Source organism: Engystomops pustulosus, unplaced genomic scaffold (genome assembly GCF_040894005.1).
Source record: "Engystomops pustulosus unplaced genomic scaffold, aEngPut4.maternal MAT_SCAFFOLD_272, whole genome shotgun sequence".
Classification (NCBI taxonomy): domain Eukaryota; kingdom Metazoa; phylum Chordata; class Amphibia; order Anura; family Leptodactylidae; genus Engystomops; species Engystomops pustulosus.
In genome coordinates, this window is record NW_027285151.1 from 11,649 (window position 1) to 34,978 (window position 23,330).

General features: G+C 58.8%; 1 protein-coding gene across 1 annotated transcript in view; it reads right to left on the reverse strand.

Annotated features, from left to right (window-relative positions):
* Positions 1 to 2,213: 2,213 nt before the first annotated feature.
* The window catches only part of PRRC2A (proline rich coiled-coil 2A), a 38,947-nt gene continuing 17,830 nt past the window's right edge, over positions 2,214 to 23,330 (reverse strand). Inside the window, exons 5-32 of the mRNA XM_072132217.1 lie at positions 14,035 to 14,107; positions 13,818 to 13,961; positions 13,544 to 13,728; positions 13,388 to 13,467; positions 13,174 to 13,313; positions 12,407 to 12,491; positions 12,119 to 12,320; positions 11,748 to 12,036; positions 11,436 to 11,668; positions 11,032 to 11,326; positions 10,760 to 10,949; positions 8,803 to 10,683; positions 8,520 to 8,731; positions 8,349 to 8,440; positions 8,159 to 8,270; positions 7,978 to 8,063; positions 7,735 to 7,899; positions 7,558 to 7,656; positions 7,428 to 7,490; positions 7,230 to 7,353; positions 7,119 to 7,153; positions 6,966 to 7,033; positions 6,640 to 6,844; positions 3,427 to 3,522; positions 3,201 to 3,362; positions 3,044 to 3,123; positions 2,905 to 2,968; positions 2,214 to 2,562 (exon numbers count right to left, since the gene is read on the reverse strand). Coding sequence (XP_071988318.1) covers positions 2,455 to 2,562; positions 2,905 to 2,968; positions 3,044 to 3,123; positions 3,201 to 3,362; positions 3,427 to 3,522; positions 6,640 to 6,844; positions 6,966 to 7,033; positions 7,119 to 7,153; positions 7,230 to 7,353; positions 7,428 to 7,490; positions 7,558 to 7,656; positions 7,735 to 7,899; positions 7,978 to 8,063; positions 8,159 to 8,270; positions 8,349 to 8,440; positions 8,520 to 8,731; positions 8,803 to 10,683; positions 10,760 to 10,949; positions 11,032 to 11,326; positions 11,436 to 11,668; positions 11,748 to 12,036; positions 12,119 to 12,320; positions 12,407 to 12,491; positions 13,174 to 13,313; positions 13,388 to 13,467; positions 13,544 to 13,728; positions 13,818 to 13,961; positions 14,035 to 14,107 — 5,568 coding nt within the window. The 3' untranslated portion in view covers positions 2,214 to 2,454. The remainder of the gene's footprint in view (positions 2,563 to 2,904; positions 2,969 to 3,043; positions 3,124 to 3,200; positions 3,363 to 3,426; positions 3,523 to 6,639; positions 6,845 to 6,965; positions 7,034 to 7,118; positions 7,154 to 7,229; positions 7,354 to 7,427; positions 7,491 to 7,557; positions 7,657 to 7,734; positions 7,900 to 7,977; positions 8,064 to 8,158; positions 8,271 to 8,348; positions 8,441 to 8,519; positions 8,732 to 8,802; positions 10,684 to 10,759; positions 10,950 to 11,031; positions 11,327 to 11,435; positions 11,669 to 11,747; positions 12,037 to 12,118; positions 12,321 to 12,406; positions 12,492 to 13,173; positions 13,314 to 13,387; positions 13,468 to 13,543; positions 13,729 to 13,817; positions 13,962 to 14,034; positions 14,108 to 23,330) is intronic.

A 23,330-nucleotide genomic window follows, 5' to 3' on the forward strand; every position in this document is an offset into this window, starting at 1 on the left:
CCGGCACATGATGAGGGTGCACAGACTATTACACCCGTCACATCCGGCACATGATGAGGGTGCACAGACTATTACACCCGTCACATGATGAGGGTGCACAGACTATTACACCCGTCACATGATGAGGGTGCACAGACTATTACACCCGTCACATGATGAGGGTGCACAGACTATTACACCTGTCACATCCGGCACATGATGAGGGTGCACAGACTATTACACCCGTCACATCCAGCACATGATGAGGGTGCACAGACTATTACACCCGTCACATCCGGCACATGATAAGGGTGCACAGACTATGACACCTGTCACATCCGGCACATGATGATGGTGCACAGACTATTACACCTGTCACATCCGGCACATGATGAGGGTGCACAGACAATTACACCCGGCACATGATGAGGGTGCACAGACTATTACACCCGTCACATCCGGCACATGATAAGGGTGCACAGACTATGACACCTGTCACATCCGGCACATGATGATGGTGCACAGACTATGACACCTGTCACATCCGGCACATGATGAGGGTGCACAGACTATGACACCTGTCACATCCGGCACATGATGAGGGTGCACAGACTATTACACCCGTCACATCCGGCACATGATGAGGGTGCACAGACTATTACACCCGTCACATCCGGCACATGATGAGGGTGCACAGACTATTACACCCGTCACATCCGGCACATGATGAGGGTGCACAGACTATTACACCCGTCACATGATGAGGGTGCACAGACTATTACACCCGTCACATGATGAGGGTGCACAGACTATTACACCCGTCACATGATGAGGGTGCACAGACTATTACACCCGTCACATGATGAGGGTGCACAGACTATTACACTTGTCACATGATGAGGGTGCACAGACTATTACACCCGTCACATCCGGCACATGATGAGGGTGCACAGACTATTACACCTGTCACATCCGGCACATGATGAGGGTGCACAGACTATTACACCCGTCACACGATAAGGGTGCACAGACTATTACACCCATCACATCCGGCACATGATAAGGGTGCACAGACTATTACACCCATCCCATCATGAGGGTGCACAGACTATTACACCCATCACATCCGGCACATGATAAGGGTGCACAGACTATTACACCCATCACATCCGGCACATGATGAGGGTGCACAGACTATTACACCCATCACATCCGGCACATGATGAGGGTGCACAGACTATTACACCTGTCACATCCGGCACATGATGAGGGTGCACAGACTATTACACCCGTCACATCCGGCACATCATGAGGGTGCACAGACTATTACACCCGTCACATGATGAGGGTGCACAGACTATTACACCTGTCACATCCGGCACATGATGAGGGTGCACAGACTATTACACCCGTCACATCCGGCACATGATGAGGGTGCACAGACTATTACACCCGTCACATGATAAGGGTGCACAGACTATTACACCCATCACATCCGGCACATGATAAGGGTGCACAGACTATTACACCCATCACATCATGAGGGTGCACAGACTATTACACCCATCACATCCGGCACATGATAAGGGTGCACAGACTATTACACCCATCACATCCGGCACATGATGAGGGTGCACAGACTATTACACCCGTCACATGATGAGGGTGCACAGACTATTACACCTGTCACATCCGGCACATGATGAGGGTGCACAGACTATTACACCCGTCACATCCGGCACATCATGAGGGTGCAGAGACTATTACACCCGTCACATGATGAGGGTGCACAGACTATTACACCTGTCACATCCGGCACATGATGAGGGTGCACAGACTATTACACCTGTCACATCCGGCACATGATGAGGGTGCACAGACTATTACACCCGTCACATCCGGCACATCATGAGGGTGCAGAGACTATTACACCCGTCACATGATGAGGGTGCACAGACTATTACACCCGTCACATCCGGCACATGATGAGGGTGCACATCCTTTTGCATACACCGGTCACATGTTGTTATTGCACATTTTCTCTAAGTACAATAAACCTCGTTTCAGGCCTGAAATATTCCTGTGTCCATCAGTTATTACAAATTACACTGAAAGATTCTGCAAAAACCCAAATTTTGATAACTAAAAATGATTGAGATTAATCTCCCATATTAGTGTATCATCACCCCCATCATCCTACTGCCCCTTCACAACACAGGAAACCGGCCGCCGCATGGGAGAAAATATTCTTTATTTTTCAGAAAAAAAAGGGCAAAACAAAATAAGTTGCATGAGGTTTTTTGGGATGAAAAAAAAAAACAAAAAAAAACCTAAAACAAAAATAAAGCGAGGGACATAATTTTTAATTTTCTTTTGTAACATAGAGGAATAATAATCCGCCGACCATTGTCAGCTGCTCTGCGGCGCCCCCATTATCAGGGACCTACCCCGGACATATTATAAATAGGAGGGGCCTCAGGGGTTGCGGGAGGCGGAGCTCCCCTCGCTCTGGGAATCTCCTTCTCGGGTCTGGGGTCTGTCCCAGGATCTTGGAGTCCAGTGTGAAGAGTCGCGATTCACCCCCTGAAAACAAAGAAAAACGCATTTTCATACAATAGGTTAAGGGGTTGTCCAGGATTTGAATAAAGCGCCTCCCATGACCGTGGTCAGTGCCGGTATTGCAGCTCAGTTGCACGGAGATGCATGGAGCCAAGGTGCAATACCAAGCCCCACCCAGAACGAGCAGCCATGTTTTTACCCCTCCGGACAACCCCTTTAATATAAGCTAGGTAATAGGAAAGCGAGCAGGCCGCTCTGTTTTCTGTGGTCAGACCAAGTTACTGCAGATCCTTTTATGTGAACAGGCTGCAATGACTCGTTCCAGCCACCACACAGAGAATGGCGCTGTCTGGGCAGAGGACTTACCTGCTGATAGACCTCAAAGCGCTGGGCTCTGGCAGCTCCATAACTTGTATGAGGAGGTTTTACCCTGAATAGATGGAGAGGACGATGTAGTGATAGAACAATGACCCCCATCATCCCTCCTCCACTCCGCGGCACTCACCTTCCTCCGGACCCAGGGACAGACGCTCCGCTTCTCCTCGGATCTTCCTGCGGCTTCATGTCGAGTGAATGTGCAGGATACTGGAGACACAGAAGGTGGGAGATATGAGACATCTGCCCTGGAGTCCTGGCTCCACCTACCTCCGGGCGCTACTTACCTCCCCCCTGACGTGTGGTGAGAGCGTGCGGCCCGTGGCGGAGAGCTGGTGGAGCGGCTGCAGCGTCTGACCTACAGGGACGAGCGCAGGCTGTGCCGCTGCCGAAGACATGGATCCAAAACCCATCACCGGGAGCTGAGCATCCGCCATGGAGAGAAGAACCTGACAGCGCAGAAAGGGTTAAGAAAGAGGAACAGACTACAAACCAGCGACAATGTGCACTTACCTGCTGGGTGGGGGCTGCCGCCAGGTAAGTGCTCTGTCCAGCCGGATGTAGAGGAGCCGAGTAATAGTCGGACGCAGGAGCCAAGTCTTGTCTGACCTGGGGGGAGAACCTCCGCATTATCAGACAAAGGAAAAATCCAACGGGAAGACGGGACCGAACCTCATCCTCCCCATGTGACCCCACGTGCCTAATGCCCCCCACGTGCCTAATGCCCCCCACGTGCCTAATGCCCCCCACGGATCTGCCCCACAATCCTCTGCAGAAAGAACCGGAAAAAGGGTCCGGAACAAGCGCAAGCCAGGAAGAGAAAGACCAGCGGACCGAGCGCTCTACTAAGCGTCGCCCGTGCACCGAGCGCTCTACTAAGCGTCGCCCGTGCACCGAGCGCTCTACTAAGCGTCGCCCGTGCACCGAGCGCTCTACTAAGCGTCGCCCGTGCACCGAGCGCTCTACTAAGCGTCGCCCGTGCACCGAGCGCTCTACTAAGCGTCGCCCGTGCACCGAGCGCTCTACTAAGCGTCGCCCGTGCACCGAGCGCTCTACTAAGCGTCGCCCGTGCACCGAGCGCTCTACTAAGCGTCGCCCGTGCACCGAGCGCTCTACTAAGCGTCGCCCGTGGACCGAGCGCTCTACTAAGCGTCGCCCGTGGACCGAGCGCTCTACTAAGCGTCGCCCGTGGACCGAGCGCTCTACTAAGCGTCGCCCGTGGACCGAGCGCTCTACTAAGCGTCGCCCGTGGACCGAGCGCTCTACTAAGCGTCGCCCGTGGACCGAGCGCTCTACTAAGCGTCGCCCGTGGACCGAGCGCTCTACTAAGCGTCGCCCGTGGACCGAGCGCTCTACTAAGCGTCGCCCGTGGACCGAGCGCTCTACTAAGCGTCGCCCGTGGACCGAGCGCTCTACTAAGCGTCGCCCGTGGACCGAGCGCTCTACTAAGCGTCGCCCGTGGACCGACCGCTCTACTAAGCGTCGCCCGTGGACCGAGCGCTCTACTAAGCGTCGCCCGTGGACCGAGCGCTCTACTAAGCGTCACCTGTGGACCGAGCACTCTACTAAGCGTCACCAATGGACCGAGCGCTCTACTAAGCGTCACCTGTGGACCGAGCACTCTACTAAGCGTCACCAATGGACCGAGCGCTCTACTAAGCGTCACCCGTGGACCGAGCGCTCTACTAAGCGTCACCTATAGCAACAGCCAAAACCCGAGAGACCCCCGAACACTAAGAGATAATCCCCCCATTTACACCCCAAAATGTTACAATGAATGTGTCACTAGTCTGAGACCATTGTTTGCCATCACTGATGAGACTCTACACCCCCAGCGCTGCGGAGAAATACTGGACCCCAATATCGTATCGTATCTTACTCCCCCTACAGGCAGATCCCCGGCAGTGCAGGACGTGACGCCCGCTCCCCCTACAGGCGGGTCCCGGCAGTGCAGGACGTGACCCCCGCTCCCCCTACAGGCAGATCCCCGGCAGTGCAGGACGTGACGCCCGCTCCCCCTACAGGCGGGTCCCCGGCAGTGCAGGACGTGACGTCCGCTCCCCCCTACAGGCAGATCCCCGGCAGTGCAGGACGTGACGCCCGCTCCCCCCTACAGGCAGATCCCCGGCAGTGCAGGACGTGACGCCCGCTCCCCCTACAGGCAGATCCCCGGCAGTGCAGGACGTGACGCCCGCTCCCCCCTACAGGCAGATCCCCGGCAGTGCAGGACGTGACGCCCGCTCCCCCCTACAGGCAGATCCCCGGCAGTGCAGGACGTGACGCCCGCTCCCCCTACAGGCGGATCCCCGGCAGTGCAGCACGTGACGCCGGCTCCCCCTACAGGCAGATCCCCGGCAGTGCAGGACGTGACGCCCGCTCCCCCTACAGGCAGATCCCCGGCAGTGCAGGACGTGACGCCCGCTCCCCCTACAGGCAGATCCCCGGCAGTGCAGTACGTGACGCCCGCTCCCCCTACTGGCAGATCCCCGGCAGTGCAGGACGTGACGCCCGCTCCCCCTACAGGCAGATCCCCGGCAGTGCAGGACGTGACGCCCGCTCCCCCCTACAGGCAGATCCCCGGCAGTGCAGGACGTGACGTCCGCTCCCCCTACAGGCAGATCCCCGGCAGTGCAGCACGTGACGCCCGCTCCCCCTACAGGCAGATCCCCGGCAGTGCAGCACGTGACGCCCGCTCCCCCTACTGGCAGATCCCCGGCAGTGCAGGACGTGACGCCCGCTCCCCCCCTACAGGCAGATCCCCGGCAGTGCAGGACGTGACACCCGCTCCCCCTACAGGCAGATCCCCGGCAGTGCAGGACGTGACGCCCGCTCCCCCTACAGGCGGATCCCCGGCAGTGCAGCACGTGACGCCCGCTCCCCCCCTACAGGCAGATCCCCGGCAGTGCAGGACGTGACGCCCGCTCCCCCTACTGGCGGATCCCCGGCAGTGCAGGACGTGACGCCCGCTCCCCCTACAGGCAGATCCCCGGCAGTGCAGGACGTGACGCCCGCTCCCCCCTACAGGCAGATCCCCGGCAGTGCAGGACGTGACGCCCGCTCCCCCTACAGGCGGATCCCCGGCAGTGCAGCACGTGACGCCCACTCCCCCTACAGGCAGATCCCCGGCAGTGCAGTACGTGACGCCCGCTCCCCCTACAGGTAGATCCCCGGCAGTGCAGTACGTGACGCCCGCTCCCCCTACTGGCAGATCCCCGGCAGTGCAGGACGTGACGCCCGCTCCCCCTACTGGCAGATCCCCGGCAGTGCAGGACGTGACGCCCGCTCCCCCTACTGGCAGATCCCCGGCAGTGCAGGACGTGACGCCCGCTCCCCCTACAGGCAGATCCCCGGCAGTGCAGGACGTGACGCCCGCTCCCCCTACTGGCAGATCCCCGGCAGTGCAGGACGTGACGCCCGCTCCCCCTACAGGCAGATCCCTGGCAGTGCAGCACGTGACGCCCGCTCCCCCCCTACAGGCGGATCCCCGGCAGTGCAGGACGTGACGCCCGCTCCCCCTACAGGCGGATCCCCGGCAGTGCAGCACGTGACGCCCGCTCCCCCCCTACAGGCAGATCCCCGGCAGTGCAGGACGTGACGCCCGCTCCCCCTACTGGCAGATCCCCGGCAGTGCAGGACGTGACGCCCGCTCCCCCCCTACACGCAGATCCCCGGCAGTGCAACACATGACGCCCGCTTCCCGGCAATGTACAATGTGACGCCACTCACCTGGAGCATCTGCTGCTGTTGGTCCACACTGACCTGCGGGGGGCAGTAATGGCCGCTGTAGAGGAAGGCCGGGGCCTGGTACAGGAGGCTGCCTGCGGGCATCTTACTCAAGTCACTGAACTCCAGGTACTGGCCCTTCAGGGCGATGCCAGAGAGCAGAGCAGATCCCGGTGATGGTGCCGTGTGCAGATACAGGGGCTGGGACCTGTCACAGAACAAGACCAGGGTCAGGAGAGAGGCGCAGGGGCCAGGAGAGAGGCGCAGGGGCCAGGAGAGAGGCGCAGGGGCCAGGAGAGAGGCGCAGGGGTCAGGAGAGAGGCGCAGACCTGTATGGCTGCAGAGAAGGGGTCCCGGGTCTGTAGCCGCTGCCCGTGCTCGAGACATGGACGTCCACCTGCCACAGATACAAGCAATGGAGACTATGAGTGGGTGCGATGTGACCCTGTCAGGTAAGTGCTTGCCCTCTCTGCGGTCTGTACCTGGTAGTACTGGCTGGGATACAGTCTCCGATCATCTGCGGAGAGAAAGCCGGATGAATACAGAGCGCACACACAGCACATGCATGACACAGCGCCCCCCTCCTGCAGTACCTGGCAGCTGGGATCGCGTCCCCTCCGGGTGCCCGGGGGATATGGCGACCTGCCGAGGGTCCATCTGCGGTTCCACAGCAGCCGTGTTGGGTGGGAGATCCCATGTCTGCTGCGAGGAGCCTGTCTGAGAGATAACAGAGAGTATACACAGAGGGAAGGACAGTGATGAGACCTGGGAGGGGGCAGGGGGGTCCTTACCATGCCGGGGGGCTGCTGGCTACCAGTGGCGTCTCGCACCTGATTGGCGCCATCACACGGCTCCTGTGCAGAATACAAACATTTAGCCAAGATCTGAAGATAAGAAGGGAAGAAGCAGATGAACACTTACCTTAAGACTGGGGGATGGAGATGAGGACGCACCAGGACCTTCAGCTGAAGGCTTCTGGACTCGCTCCATTCCAATCGGATCAGGGGGAAGTGCCGCTAACTACAAGACAAGACGGGATGAGGAATAGCAGAGCAACACAACAAGTCAGACCAGAGAGAAGCCCCGGAGCTCCATTACCACAACGTGTCCGTGCTGCTGCGGGTGCCCCATGGACCCCGATCTGCCCGGCCGCTTCCCTCCTTCAGGCTTCATCCCACCATCGGGGGAGCTGCGCTGACTACAACTGCTGGAGGAGAGCTGCGAGTCACTGCTCAGGTCCACGCCGCTGTCCGACTGACTCATCTGCGGTACAAGGACGGGGATCAATGAGCCGACTGTCCACATCGTTGTGCAACATGCAGCCCCCCCCTCTCTACTCACCTCAGTATTAATGGGGTCCTCGTAGGGATGTAGAGGCTCCATCCACGAGTCCATCGGGTACGAGGCACCCAGCTTTCCCCTGTCATCTGAAGGCAGCGAGGAAAAAAACAGAAACAAACAAGTTGTAAGAGAGGTTTTAGAGAAATCTTATAGATCCAAGACCATCCCCCTGGTCACTGACCGCTCTGCTCCCTGCTCCAGACTCTGGACCTGAGCGACTCTACTTGATGCCCCCGGGTGAAGCGCTGCGCCCACACCCGCGCGCTCATGGACATCCCCCCGTGAGGCGCATCCTACAACAATAAGAGAACAATGAGCTGGAAGGCAGAGAGCCCAGACAAGGAAATGTCCACCACCACATCCACCACTACCTCTCGTGCCCGCCGTGACCGCACGCTTCGCTTCTGTGCCGGAACCACAAAACCTTCAGTAATGGATCCAGCGCAGCCGTCATGGAGGGAGTCTGCAGGAGGAATACAGCAGGTTATAATACAGACACATAGGACCAGGAAGACCCAATGCACAGGAGGAGATGTACTGACCCGGCCCGGGCTGGCAGCGCCCACTAGGAAGCTCCAGGTTCTGTCTGATGGCGATGGCTTTGCCGTGTCTTTGCCCCAGTTCGCTGAGCGCCTGCTGTATCCCCGCAGGATCGCTGTGAATCACCCGGTCCACCCGATACACAGCGTTCGTGTTGGGGGGAGGATGAGGAAGGTGTACGGATGGGGAAGGGCGGTCGTCATTGGTCCTGCCGCTAAGATATAAACATATGGCATAAGGGCGAGACCACACATTGGGGTACCCGCGCCCCGGAGCGTTACTCACCCTCTGTGTCTAGGGGAGGGGAAGCTCCTCTTCTCCCCAGACTTGCCCCCGCCGCCTCGCCCTGGTCTGGGCCCTCCAGGGTGCATGGGTCGCCGGTTCTGTCTCTCCATGACGGGTCTCTGGCTGGAGAAGCTTCTTTTGGACAGATCTTTTCTCTGATCTCTCCCTCCGCTAGTAATGGGCGCCCCGACCACCAATCCACCGTTTTGGACGGGAATGTCGCCCTTCTCCTTCTTGTCGGTGAAGTCGCTGCTTTCAGACGCAGTCTCCCATTCTTCGTTGGCCTGGTCGGAGTTGGCGTTGCAGGGCTCGGGTGACTTGTGCCCTCGTCTGGGTGCCAGGCGCTCCTCCTCAGGTGGTGCTGGACGGGGGTGCTGCTCCTGTATTGGGGTGATCGGCTGTTGGGGAGGCAATGGGACCGATCCATTTCCGACTCTGGCAGCATTCTCTCTCTCCTGCTTCAGTCTTCGGAAACGTGGAGGTTTGTCCTGCTGCTGCGATCGCCCGTGCCGCCTCCTCCTGGGTGGTGGGGGAACCCTCTCATCACTGGGCACAGAGGGGCTCATGTGCAGCACCACCTTCTCATGTTTTCTCTCGGGCTTGTTCAGCTGGGTGGGTAGTGGTGCCGGAGGACCTTGAGATGCTGGTGGCGGCTGCCTGGGTAACGGACTCCAGGTCACAGGGACACTCGATGATCCCCCTCTGCCTCTCCTGGAGGGGACGCCCCTAGGGGTGAAGGTACGCCCCCCTCTCCCAGAGTCACGAACCTTATCATGGTGTCGAGGATTAATATTAGTGGATTCAATGCGATGTTGTTGCTGTGAGGAAAGTCCATTCTTTGCGGCCTCTTTTTCAAAATTGACCGGTTCAGTTTCGCTCCCGGTTTCGGAGCCACGTTGGCGCCTTCTTTTGGGAACCTCTTCATACTCTGAGCCCTCGCTTCTTGTTTCGCTAGCGTTACGATCCCGCTCAGCAAGTCTTAAGCCAGGCTTGTTAATGGCGTTGGCCTCGTCTCTATAGAAAGGACTCTCTCTCCCGTATCCGCCGCGGAACTCCCGACTCCGGCCTCTGCCGCCACGTCCTCGCCCGCTGTACGCCCCACGGAAGCCTCTGCCTCTAGCAAAGTATTCACCTCTGCCACGGCCACGAGATGAGGGGATAAGTGCAGGGGAGCCTCGGGGGTTGCCAAAGACTGTTTCCTTTCTCCTGCGTGAAGGTGACCCCGCTGCCGGCTCCACGTCTCTATTGGAGGGATTTCTCGGTTTTGCCGGTTCAGTTGCAGTCAGTGCAGCTTGACCTGTTTTACCCTCCTGCACCTCTCTGGCACCCGATTCCTCTTTCCTGCCACTCCTCTTGATAGGACCGGCACGTCTATTAGAGGACACCACACTCGGAGATGAAGCTTCTTCGTGCCTCCGGTTTGCTCCCCCAGGTCTAGGTCCCCAGCGCGTCTCGGTCTTGGACTCCCGACGAGGAGGTCTGTGATACTCATTCTTGATGCTCTGTCTTTCAGGCTTGGTCTCCTCTTTGGTGGTTTCTTTCCTGTCCTCCTTGTGCCGTTCCGCTTTGGAGGAGGTATGGGGTTGGGCAGGAGGAGCTGCCGCTTCTCTTCGGAGCAGGACCGGTTCGTCATCTGCTCGGCGCGGCTGCGTTGCAGGAGCGGAGGCCGGGGTGGGTGGAGCAGGTGCAGGATCTGAATGTCTCTGCTCCATCGGCGGCTGCTGGGAGGCCATGTGGTTGCGCTGCGGATGCCAAGAACGCTGCTCGTCTACTGGGTATCGGCGCCCTACAGCACTTTCTTGATAGGCCGTAAAGTTGCCCATGTAAGGTGCCTGCTGCGGTTGCTGGGGAGCCTGGGGGCGGACTGGTGGGGTTTCACTTCTAGGTTTAAAGAGACAGAACACCAATGAGACTTCTGTCATAAACATCTATAACGGAGAGCAGGGGCCGCACTGACCTCAGATCCCGCTCCTGCTCTTCTGTATTCTGCCTCAGAGGACAAGCGTCCGCTGCGCTGTACATCTCTCCACCCCACATTAGTTTGGGATCTGCTGGAGGAGTTCCCCTTTCTCTCATCAGCGGAGCGTGCCGCTCGTAACCATCCGAACCAGAACCCCCACTGTCCGATCGCTCCCGGGACATGAGCCCTAGGAAAAGAACCATAGACAGGTTATGAAAACAAGAGAGGATGAAACTGAGCGACGCTGCAGCCCCCTGACATGCCCTCACCTGTAGGGTGCACACCAGCGGCTGGAGGGTAGTAATCCATTGGCCTCCCCTGCATAATGCGCGGATCAATGAAGGGGGGAACCATCACCCAGCGGGGATCATAGCTGACATGTGGTGGCGGCAGGGGGGCAGCTGCTGGCTGTGGAGTAGGTACAGGGGTGGTCCGGCCCATGGATCCTCCTCCATACAGAGTCTTCTGAGAAGGAGGGGCTGAGGGTGCCTGTTGAGGTGGTGGTCCGCCCGGGGAGGGAGGGGTGGGCTCTCTATTCTGCTGCCACTGTTTCATCAGCTGCTCCTGCATGGGGGTGAATGTTACATTAGGTTTCCCATTTTACATATTTTAACGTGAACCTTTCACCCCTGGTCACATCTGTACATCACAGGGCCCAGTGCAGACCCCTCACCTGCTGCTGACGCTGGAACCGGGGCGGCAAGCTTTTCTGGAACTTGCTGTACCCCCCCCCCTGGGAGGGCCCTGTGGCCTGCGGTCGGCTCACGACTGGCACCGGCTCTGGTTTGGGCTCTGGTCTGGGAGGTGGGCTTGGTTCTCCCTTGACCTGAGGGACTTCAGGAGGAGCCGGAGGTGGAGCGGTGACGGGTGGTGGGGGAGATTCAGTCGGGGGAGCCGGCTCTGACACTATATGGAGAGAACCGAAATCTGAGGTCACATAACATGTAGGTAAAAGTAGAAGCTGCTCCCTGCATGTAATATCTACCTGGAGAATGGGGCGGAGGGTCTGCGCACTCGCTGCTCCCGCTCCTCGGACTCCCTGCCGTCTGTTCGGCCTCTTCTGGCGCAGCGCGGCGCTTCATATCCAGGCGCTTGAGCTTCTCTGCACAGGCGGCTCTTCTCTCCTCCTCCATCCTGCGCTCCTCCTCTTCTCTTCTCCTCCTGGCGCGCTCCACAGCTTGGGAGATTTCGGAGGACGACTGCTTCCTCCGCTGACGCCAGGCCTCATCCTCATCTTCCATGGGTGCAGCCGCCGGCGGGGACACGGGCTTATCCTAGAAAGAGGGAATGGAGTCAAACCTAAGCATAGACTCACGGATTCTGCGTCCCTTTTGGTTAACAGGTCGCACAATGTACCTTGATCTCAGGAGTGGGTCCCCGGTGTGCCCTCGGAGCGGCTGTGACAGGCGCCTGCAGGGGCTCTGGAGCCCGGGGGGCCTCGGGCCACGCTGCCTTGACCACCGGAGGCTTCTCCTCAGTAGGGGAAATCTTCCTCGTATCGGTCTCAGTAGTATTTGGAGGAGGGGGCGGCTTTTCAGCGCTGGGAACTTCATTGTCCCTGCAAATATATGGCGAACAGTCAGAAGATATTCACTGCCCTCTACACAAATCATTAACCCTTCCATGAGCCTGGGGCATTCGCACCTTTTATCCTCACTGTCTGTGTCCTTCCCATCCTCATCGTCACTAAACTTCAGTTTTTCAGAGTAATCCACCTCTTCATGTGCTCCTAGGGGGTAAAGCAATGAAGACTGAGGAGGGAACAGGAGACATGGTCCTAGAGGCAGTCACCTAATGATGGGGCTTGTAGTCACTGGGTCACGTCCCTATCAGCCAAGTCTGCTGATGCCAGCCCCACATATGGGGGAAAGCAGTTCTGAAGCAGCTCTGGCAGTAAACACAAGTGACATCTCGTATGATCTTCTCTTGGCGTAGGAGGAAACGCATCCAGGTCTTCTAGCAGGACAGTCACCTCCGCGCACTCTCATGTCGCTCCTGAGAATCTCAGGCCACTTCAATAATATCTGTGGTGAAGCTAAGACATGGAAGGCAACAAGTGAGGGGAGCCACACGCCGCCTCTTAATAGAAACAATTTCTCAGCAATGTCCTTCTTGACAGACAAAAACTCCAGAATTAGTTAAAGAGTAGAAAAAAAACAAAAAAACCTTAAGACTGCTACATGAGACCGGCGCAGCCGAGCCCCCGTCTTACCTCACTATGTTCTTGCCTTGTACCAGAAGTCGTAGGTTCAGAGACATAGTATAAAAGTTGCCTGAAATATTTAGAGGGAGGTCAGGAGCAGTGTGAGAGTGCTGAGAGGAGACTGTCCCCCGAGGGGGAGCCTTTCCATCCTGCCAAGAAAGCCACATAAACCCATGACTAAGGGGCGTCCGCTGCCGCCACCAAGTACCTGCCCATCCTTCATCCGCCTCCTGATCCAGTTCATCAAATTCTTTCAGATCGTCTTGCTTCAGGATGGACGGGCGACTCACCGGTTCCGGCATCCTGGGTGCGGTCTGTGCGGTGCGCGGAAGAGCCAGACGTGGGAACCTGGGGGAGGAGACAGTCGTGTAGCGGTTGCATCTAAAATGCCCAATTATACAGGAAACATGGAGGTCCGTTACCTGGGAGCTTCTGCCCCATGGAAGCGAAAGGCTCCTTGTGGCCCATACGGAGGGGGGAAGGGCAGGTACGGGGGGTACATCTGGATTGGGAGAGATGAGAAGTCTTATTATCGTGCAGACATGTTCCCACTCAGGACAATCCTCTGTCATACTCACAAATGGTGTCAGCATCCCCCGATATGGAGGGAACTGCTGGGGAGCAGGGGGAGGCAGCCCCGGCCGCAGGGCAGGCTCACTGCTGGAGGGGGGCCCCGCCTCAGGGGGGGGCTCGCGGCTCTCACCATCCAGGGAGCCTGGACCAAGTGCCCCCCTCCCACCCCCGTCCCTCCAGCTCGTCGCATCTGAAGGAAACGGAAATGACGGACAATAAAGGACGATTCCACAAGTCACAGACATGGGGAGGAGTCTTACACACAAGGGCGGGGCTTACTCTGGGGGCGGAGGCTTGGTCCGGGCCCATACGACACAGCGCAGGTGTTCTGGTCTTGCCCACTTTTGTCCTGGTCCCCAGCCGCCTGCAGGGTTGGAAATTCCTCTCGAGAGAATGGCGACTGTCGGCTTGATGCCTTTCCACCTGCACGGGAAGACAAGAGGCTGAAGCAATCGCCGGCCGAGCGGCCAATCCTGCCCCGGAGGCGTCCGCTTACCATCTCCTTGTGCTCCATGCGTGGTGCTGGCCTGCGCCCAGGTCTTTACCGCGCCGCCGCCTGCTGGGGGGGGCTGCAGAAGAGAAAGGTCATAAGGGACCCCAACAAATATCACGAGGGTCCTACCGAGCCCACCACCAATTGTGTACAAAGACCAGAGATCCTGCAGAACCTCAACTCTGAGAAGAACCCCAGAACATCACAAGGTCCGAATTTAGTTACAAATTATGGAGGAAAATAAGAACTTGTCACCTACAAACAGGTGTAAGAGGCTCCTAGTGACCCGCAAGCACCCCAGAACCGCGCAGGGGCCCAGAGGCCCGCAAGCACCCCAGAACCGCGCGGGGGCCCAGAGGCCCGCCAGCTCCCGTGCAGTATATAGCCAGCTCCCGTGCAGTATATAGCCAGCTCCCGTGCAGTATATAGCCAGCTCCCGTGCAGTATATAGCCAGCTCCCGTGCAGTATATAGCCAGCTCCCGTGCAGTATATAGCCAGCTCCCGTGCAGTATATAGCCAGCTCCCGTGCAGTATATAGCCAGCTCCCCTGCAGTATATAGCCAGCTCCCCTGCAGTATATAGCCAGCTCCCCTAGAGGAGATGTGCAGGAGAAACGGGCCACAGCCCCCAAACCATCACTGCCCTAGAGGAGATGTACAGGAGGAACGAGCCACAGCCCCCAAACCATCGCTGCCCTAGAGGAGATGTACAGGAGGAACGGGCCACAGCCCCCAAACCATCACTGCCCTAGAGGAGATGTGCAGGAGGAACGAGCCACAGCCCCCAAACCATCACTGCCCTAGAGGAGATGTACAGGAGGAACGAGCCACAGCCCCCAAACCATCACTGCCCTAGAGGAGATGTACAGGAGGAACGGGCCACAGCCCCCAAACCATCACTGCCCTAGAGGAGATGTACAGGAGGAAACGACCACAGCCCCCAAACCATCACTGCCCTAGAGGAGATGTACAGGAGGAAACGACCACAGCCCCCAAACCATCACTGCCCTAGAGGAGATGTACAGGAGGAACAGACCACAGCCCCCAAACCATCACTGCCCTAGAGGAGATGTACAGGAGGAACGGGAGCCCCCAAACCATCACTGCCCTAGAGGAGATGTGCAGGAGGAACGAGCCACAGCCCCCAAACCATCACTGCCCTAGAGGAGATGTGCAGGAGGAACGAGCCACAGCCCCCAAACCATCACTGCCCTAGAGGAGATGTGCAGGAGGAACGAGCCACAGCCCCCAAACCATCACTGCCCTAGAGGAGATGTACAGGAGGAACGGGCCACAGCCCCCAAACCATCACTGCCCTAGAGGAGATGTGCAGGAGGAACGGGCCACAGCCCCCAAACCATCACTGCCCTAGAGGAGATGTACAAGAGGAACGGGTCACAGCCCCCAAACCATCACTGCCCTAGAGGAGATGTGCAGGAGGAACGAGCCACAGCCCCCAAACCATCACTGCCCTAGAGGAGATGTACAGGAGGAACGGGTCACAGCCCCCAAACCATCACTGCCCTAGAGGAGATGTACAGGAGGAACGGGCCACAGCCCCCAAACCGTCACTGCCCTAGAGGAGATGTGCAGGAGGAACGAGCCACAGCCCCCAAACCATCGCTGCCCTAGAGGAGATGTACAGGAGGAACGAGCCACAGCCCCCAAACCATCACTGCCCTAGAGGAGATGTACAGGAGGAACGGGCCACAGCCCCCAAACCATCACTGCCCTAGAGGAGATGTACAGGAGGAACGGGCCACAGCCCCCAAACCATCACTGCCCTAGAGGAGATGTGCAGGAGGAACGGGCCACAGCCCCCAAACCATCACTGCCCTAGAGGAGATGTACAGGAGGAACGGGCCACAGCCCCCAAACCATCACTGCCCTAGAGGAGATGTACAGGAGGAACGGGCCACAGCCCCCAAACCATCACTGCCCTAGAGGAGATGTGCAGGAGGAACGGGCCACAGCCCCCAAACCATCACTGCCCTAGAGGAGATGTACAGGAGGAACGGACCACAGCCCCCAAACCATCACTGCCCTAGAGGAGATGTGCAGGAGGAACGGGCCACAGCCCCCAAACCATCGCTGCCCTAGAGGAGATGTACAGGAGGAACGGGCCACAGCCCCCAAACCATCACTGCCCTAGAGGAGATGTACAGGAGGAACGGGCCACAGCCCCCAAACCATCACTGCCCTAGAGGAGATGTGCAGGAGGAACGAGCCACAGCCCCCAAACCATCGCTGCCCTAGAGGAGATGTACAGGAGGAACGGGCCACAGCCCCCAAACCATCACTGCCCTAGAGGAGATGTGCAGGAGGAACGGGCCACAGCCCCCAAACCATCACTGCCCTAGAGGAGATGTGCAGGAGGAACGGGCCACAGCCCCCAAACCATCACTGCCCTAGAGGAGATGTACAGGAGGAACGGACCACAGCCCCCAAACCATCACTGCCCTAGAGGAGATGTACAGGAGGAACAGCCCCCAAACCATCACTGCCCTAGAGGAGATGTGCAGGAGGAACGGGTCACAGCCCCCAAACCATCACTGCCCTAGAGGAGATGTGCAGGAGGAACGGGTCACAGCCCCCAAACCATCACTGCCCTAGAGGAGATGTGCAGGAGGAACGAGCCACAGCCCCCAAACCATCACTGCCCTAGAGGAGATCTACAGGAGGAACGGGCCACAGCCCCCAAACCATCACTGCCCTAGAGGAGATGTACAGGAGGAACGGGTCACAGCCCCCAAACCATCACTGCCCTAGAGGAGATGTGCAGGAGGAACGGGCCACAGCCCCCAAACCATCACTGCCCTAGAGGAGATGTGCAGGAGGAACGGGCCACAGCCCCCAAACCATCGCTGCCCTAGAGGAGATGTACAGGAGGAACGGGCCACAGCCCCCAAACCATCACTGCCCTAGAGGAGATGTGCAGGAGGAACGGACCACAGCCCCCAAACCATCACTGCCCTAGAGGAGATGTGCAGGAGGAACGAGCCACAGCCCCCAAACCGTCACTGCCCTAGAGGAGATCTACAGGAGGAACGGGCCACAGCCCCCAAACCGTCACTGCCCTAGAGGAGATGTGCAGGAGGAACGGGCCACAGCCCCCAAACCATCACTGCCCTAGAGGAGATCTACAGGAGGAACGGGTCACAGCCCCCAAACCATCACTGCCCTAGAGGAGATGTACAGGAGGAACGGGCCACAGCCCCCAAACCATCACTGCCCTAGAGGAGATGTACAGGAGGAACGGGCCACAGCCCCCAAACCATCACTGCCCTAGAGGAGATGTACAGGAGGAACGGGCCACAGCCCCCAAACCATCACTGCCCTAGAGGAGATGTACAGGAGGAACGGACCACAGCCCCCAAACCATCACTGCCCTAGAGGAGATGTACAGGAGGAACGGGCCACAGCCCCCAAACCATCACTGCCCTAGAGGAGATGTACAGGAGGAACGAGCCACAGCCCCCAAACCATCACTGCCCTAGAGGAGATGTGCAGGAGGAACAGGCCACAGCCCCCAAACCATCACTGCCCTAGAGGAGATGTACAGGAGGAACGGGCCACAGCCCCCAAACCATCACTGCCCTAGAGGAGATGTGCAGGAGGAACGGGCCACAGCCCCCAAACCATCACTGCCCTAGAGGAGATGTGCAGGAGGAACGGGTCACAGCCCCCAAACCATCACTGCCCTAGAGGAGATGTACAGGAGGAACGGGCCACAGCCCCCAAACCGTCACTGCCCTAGAGGAGATGTGCAGGAGGAACGGGCCACAGCCCCCAAACCATCACTGCCCTAGAGGAGATGTGCAGGAGGAACGGGCCACAGCCCCCAAACCGTCACTGCCCTAGAGGAGATCTACAGGAGGAACGGGCCACAGCCCCCAAACCATCACTGCCCTAGAGGAGATGTGCAGGAGGAACGGGCCACAGCCCCCAAACCATCACTGCCCTAGAGGAGATGTGCATGAGGAACGGGCCACAGCCCCCAAACCATCACTGCCCTAGAGGAGATGTACAGGAGGAACGGGCCACAGCCCCCAAACCATCACTGCCCTAGAGGAGATGTGCAGGAGGAACGGGCCACAGCCCCCAAACCGTCACTGCCCTAGAGGAGATGTACAGGAGGAACGGGCCACAGCCCCCAAACCATCACTGCCCTAGAGGAGATGTACAGGAGGAACGGGCCACAGCCCCCAAACCATCACTGCCCTAGAGGAGATGTGCAGGAGGAACGGGCCACAGCCCCCAAACCATCACTGCCCTAGAGGAGATGTGCATGAGGAACGGGCCACAGCCCCCAAACCATCACTGCCCTAGAGGAGATGTACAGGAGGAACGGGCCACAGCCCCCAAACCATCACTGCCCTAGAGGAGATGTGCAGGAGGAACGGGCCACAGCCCCCAAACCATCACTGCCCTAGAGGAGATGTGCAGGAGGAACGGGCCACAGCCCCCAAACCATCACTGCCCTAGAGGAGATGTACAGGAGGAACGGGCCACAGCCCCCAAACCATCACTGCCCTAGAGGAGATGTACAGGAGGAACGGGCCACAGCCCCCAAACCATCACTGCCCTAGAGGAGATGTACAGGAGGAACGGGCCACAGCCCCCAAACCATCACTGCCCTAGAGGAGATGTACAGGAGGTACGGACCACAGCCCCCAAACCATCACTGCCCTAGAGGAGATGTGCAGGAGGAACGAGCCACAGCCCCCAAACCATCACTGCCCTAGAGGAGATGTACAGGAGGAACGGGCCACAGCCCCCAAACCATCACTGCCCTAGAGGAGATCTACAGGAGGAACGAGCCACAGCCCCCAAACCATCACTGCCCTAGAGGAGATGTGCAGGAGGAACGGGCCACAGCCCCCAAACCATCACTGCCCTAGAGGAGATGTACAGGAGGAACGGGCCACAGCCCCCAAACCATCACTGCCCTAGAGGAGATGTGCAGGAGGAACGGGCCACAGCCCCCAAACCATCGCTGCCCTAGAGGAGATGTGCAGGAGGAACGAGCCACAGCCCCCAAACCATCACTGCCCTAGAGGAGATGTGCAGGAGGAACGGGCCACAGCCCCCAAACCATCACTGCCCTAGAGGAGATGTGCAGGAGGAACGAGCCACAGCCCCCAAACCATCACTGCCCTAGAGGAGATGTACAGGAGGAACGGGCCACAGCCCCCAAACCATCACTGCCCTAGAGGAGATGTACAGGAGGAACGGGCCACAGCCCCCAAACCATCACTGCCCTAGAGGAGATGTACAGGAGGAACGGACAACAGCCCCCAAACCATCACTGCCCTAGAGGAGATGTGCAGGAGGAACGGACCACAGCCCCCAAACCATCGCTGCCCTAGAGGAGATGTACAGGAGGAACGAGCCACAGCCCCCAAACCATCACTGCCCTAGAGGAGATGTGCAGGAGGAACGAGCCACAGCCCCCAAACCATCACTGCCCTAGAGGAGATGTGCAGGAGGAACGGGCCACAGCCCCCAAACCATCACTGCCCTAGAGGAGATGTACAGGAGGAACGGGCCACAGCCCCCAAACCATCACTGCCCTAGAGGAGATGTACAGGAGGAACGGGCCACAGCCCCCAAACCATCACTGCCCTAGAGGAGATGTGCAGGAGGAACGGGCCACAGCCCCCAAACCATCACTGCCCTAGAGGAGATGTACAGGAGGAACGGGCCACAGCCCCCAAACCATCACTGCCCTAGAGGAGATGTACAGGAGGAACGAGCCACAGCCCCCAAACCATCACTGCCCTAGAGGAGATGTGCAGGAGGAACGGGCCACAGCCCCCAAATCATCACTGCCCTAGAGGAGATGTGCAGGAGGAACGGGCCACAGCCCCCAAACCATCACTGCCCTAGAGGAGATGTGCAGGAGGAACGGGTCACAGCCCCCAAACCATCACTGCCCTAGAGGAGATGTGCAGGAGGAACGGGCCACAGCCCCCAAACCATCGCTGCCCTAGAGGAGATGTGCAGGAGGAACGAGCCACAGCCCCCCAAACCATAACTGCCCTAGAGGAGATGCACAGGAGGAACGGGTCCCAGCCCCCAAACCATCACTGCCCTAGAGGAGATGTGCAGGAGGAACGGGCCACAGCCCCCAAACCATCACTGCCCTAGAGGAGATGTGCAGGAGGAACGAGCCACAGCCCCCAAACCATCACTGCCCTAGAGGAGATGTACAGGAGGAACGGGAGCCCCCAAACCATCACTGCCCTAGAGGAGATGTACAGGAGGAACGGGTCACAGCCCCCAAACCATCACTGCCCTAGAGGAGATGTGCAGGAGGAACGGGCCACAGTCCCCAAACCATCACTGCCCTAGAGGAGATGTGCAGGAGGAACGGGCCACAGCCCCCAAACCATCACTGCCCTAGAGGAGATGTGCAGGAGGAACGGGCCACAGCCCCCAAACCATCACTGCCCTAGAGGAGATGTACAGGAGGAACGAGCCACAGCCCCCAAACCATCACTGCCCTAGAGGAGATGTACAGGAGGAACGGGCCACAGCCCCCAAACCATCACTGCCCTAGAGGAGATGTGCAGGAGGAACGGGCCACAGCCCCCAAACCATCACTGCCCTAGAGGAGATGTGCAGGAGGAACGGGCCACAGCCCCCAAACCATCACTGCCCTAGAGGAGATGTGCAGGAGGAACGGGCCACAGCCCCCAAACCATCACTGCCCTAGAGGAGATGTGCAGGAGGAACGAGCCACAGCCCCCAAACCATCACTGCCCTAGAGGAGATGTGCAGGAGGAACGAGCCACAGCCCCCAAACCATCACTGCCCTAGAGGAGATGTGCAGGAGGAACGAGCCACAGCCCCCAAACCATCACTGCCCTAGAGGAGATGTACAGGAGGAACGGGTCACAGCCCCCAAACCATCACTGCCCTAGAGGAGATGTGCAGGAGGAACGGGCCACAGCCCCCAAACCATCACTGCCCTAGAGGAGATGTGCAGGAAGAACGGGTCACAGCCCCCAAACCATCACTGCCCTAGAGGAGATCTACAGGAGGAACGGACCACAGCCCCCAAACCATCACTGCCCTAGAGGAGATCTACAGGAGGAACGGACCACAGCCCCCAAACCATCACTGCCCTAGAGGAGATGTACAGGAGGTACGGACCACAGCCCCCAAACCATCACTGCCCTAGAGGAGATGTGCAGGAGGAACGAGCCACAGCCCCCAAACCATCACTGCCCTAGAGGAGATGTACAGGAGGAACGGGCCACAGCCCCCAAACCATCACTGCCCTAGAGGAGATCTACAGGAGGAACGAGCCACAGCCCCCAAACCATCACTGCCCTAGAGGAGATGTGCAGGAGGAACGGGCCACAGCCCCCAAACCATCACTGCCCTAGAGGAGATGTACAGGAGGAACGGGCCACAGCCCCCAAACCATCACTGCCCTAGAGGAGATCTACAGGAGGAACGGGCCAAAGCCCCCAAACCATCGCTGCCCTAGAGGAGATGTACAGGAGGAACGAGCCACAGCCCCCAAACCATCACTGCCCTAGAGGAGATGTACAGGAGGAACGAGCCACAGCCCCCAAACCATCACTGCCCTAGAGGAGATGTACAGGAGGAACGGGCCACAGCCCCCAAACCATCACTGCCCTAGAGGAGATGTGCAGGAGGAACGAGCCACAGCCCCCAAACCATCGCTGCCCTAGAGAAGATGTACAGGAGGAACGGGCCACAGCCCCCAAACCATCACTGCCCTAGAGGAGATGTACAGGAGGAACGGGTCACAGCCCCCAAACCATCGCTGCCCTAGAGGAGATGTACAGGAGGAACGGGCCACAGCCCCCAAACCATCGCTGCCCTAGAGGAGATGTACAGGAGGAACGGACCACAGCCCCCAAACCATCACTGCCCTAGAGGAGATGTACAGGAGGAACGGGCCACAGCCCCCAAACCATCACTGCCCTAGAGGAGATGTACAGGAGGAACGAGCCACAGCCCCCAAACCATCACTGCCCTAGAGGAGATGTGCAGGAGGAACAGGCCACAGCCCCCAAACCATCACTGCCCTAGAGGAGATGTACAGGAGGAACGGGCCACAGCCCCCAAACCATCACTGCCCTAGAGGAGATGTACAGGAGGAACGGGCCACAGCCCCCAAACCATCACTGCCCTAGAGGAGATGTGCAGGAGGAACGGGCCACAGCCCCCAAACCATCACTGCCCTAGAGGAGATGTGCAGGAGGAACGGGCCACAGCCCCCAAACCATCACTGCCCTAGAGGAGATGTACAGGAGGAACGAGCCACAGCCCCCAAACCATCACTGCCCTAGAGGAGATGTACAGGAGGAACGGGCCACAGCCCCCAAACCATCACTGCCCTAGAGGAGATGTGCAGGAGGAACGGGCCACAGCCCCCAAACCATCACTGCCCTAGAGGAGATGTGCAGGAGGAACGGGCCACAGCCCCCAAACCATCACTGCCCTAGAGGAGATGTGCAGGAGGAACGGGCCACAGCCCCCAAACCATCACTGCCCTAGAGGAGATGTGCAGGAGGAACGGGCCACAGCCCCCAAACCATCACTGCCCTAGAGGAGATCTACAGGAGGAACGGGCCACAGCCCCCAAACCATCACTGCCCTAGAGGAGATGTGCAGGAGGAACGGACCACAGCCCCCAAACCATCGCTGCCCTAGAGGAGATGTACAGGAGGAACGGGCCACAGCCCCCAAACCATCACTGCCCTAGAGGAGATGTACAGGAGGAACGGGCCACAGCCCCCAAACCATCACTGCCCTAGAGGAGATGTACAGGAGGAACGGACCACAGCCCCCAAACCATCACTGCCCTAGAGGAGATGTACAGGAGGAACGGGTCACAGCCCCCAAACCATCACTGCCCTAGAGGAGATGTGCAGGAGGAACGGGCCACAGCCCCCAAACCATCACTGCCCTAGAGGAGATGTACAGGAGGAACGAGCCACAGCCCCCAAACCATCGCTTCCCTAGAGGAGATGTACAGGAGGAACGAGCCACAGCCCCCAAACCATCACTGCCCTAGAGGAGATGTGCAGGAGGAACGAGCCACAGCCCCCAAACCATCGCTGCCCTAGAGGAGATGTGCAGGAGGAACGAGCCACAGCCCCCAAACCATCACTGCCCTAGAGGAGATGTGCAGGAGGAACGAGCCACAGCCCCCAAACCGTCACTGCCCTAGAGGAGATGTACAGGAGGAACGGGCCACAGCCCCCAAACCATCACTGCCCTAGAGGAGATGTGCAGGAGGAACGGGCCACAGCCCC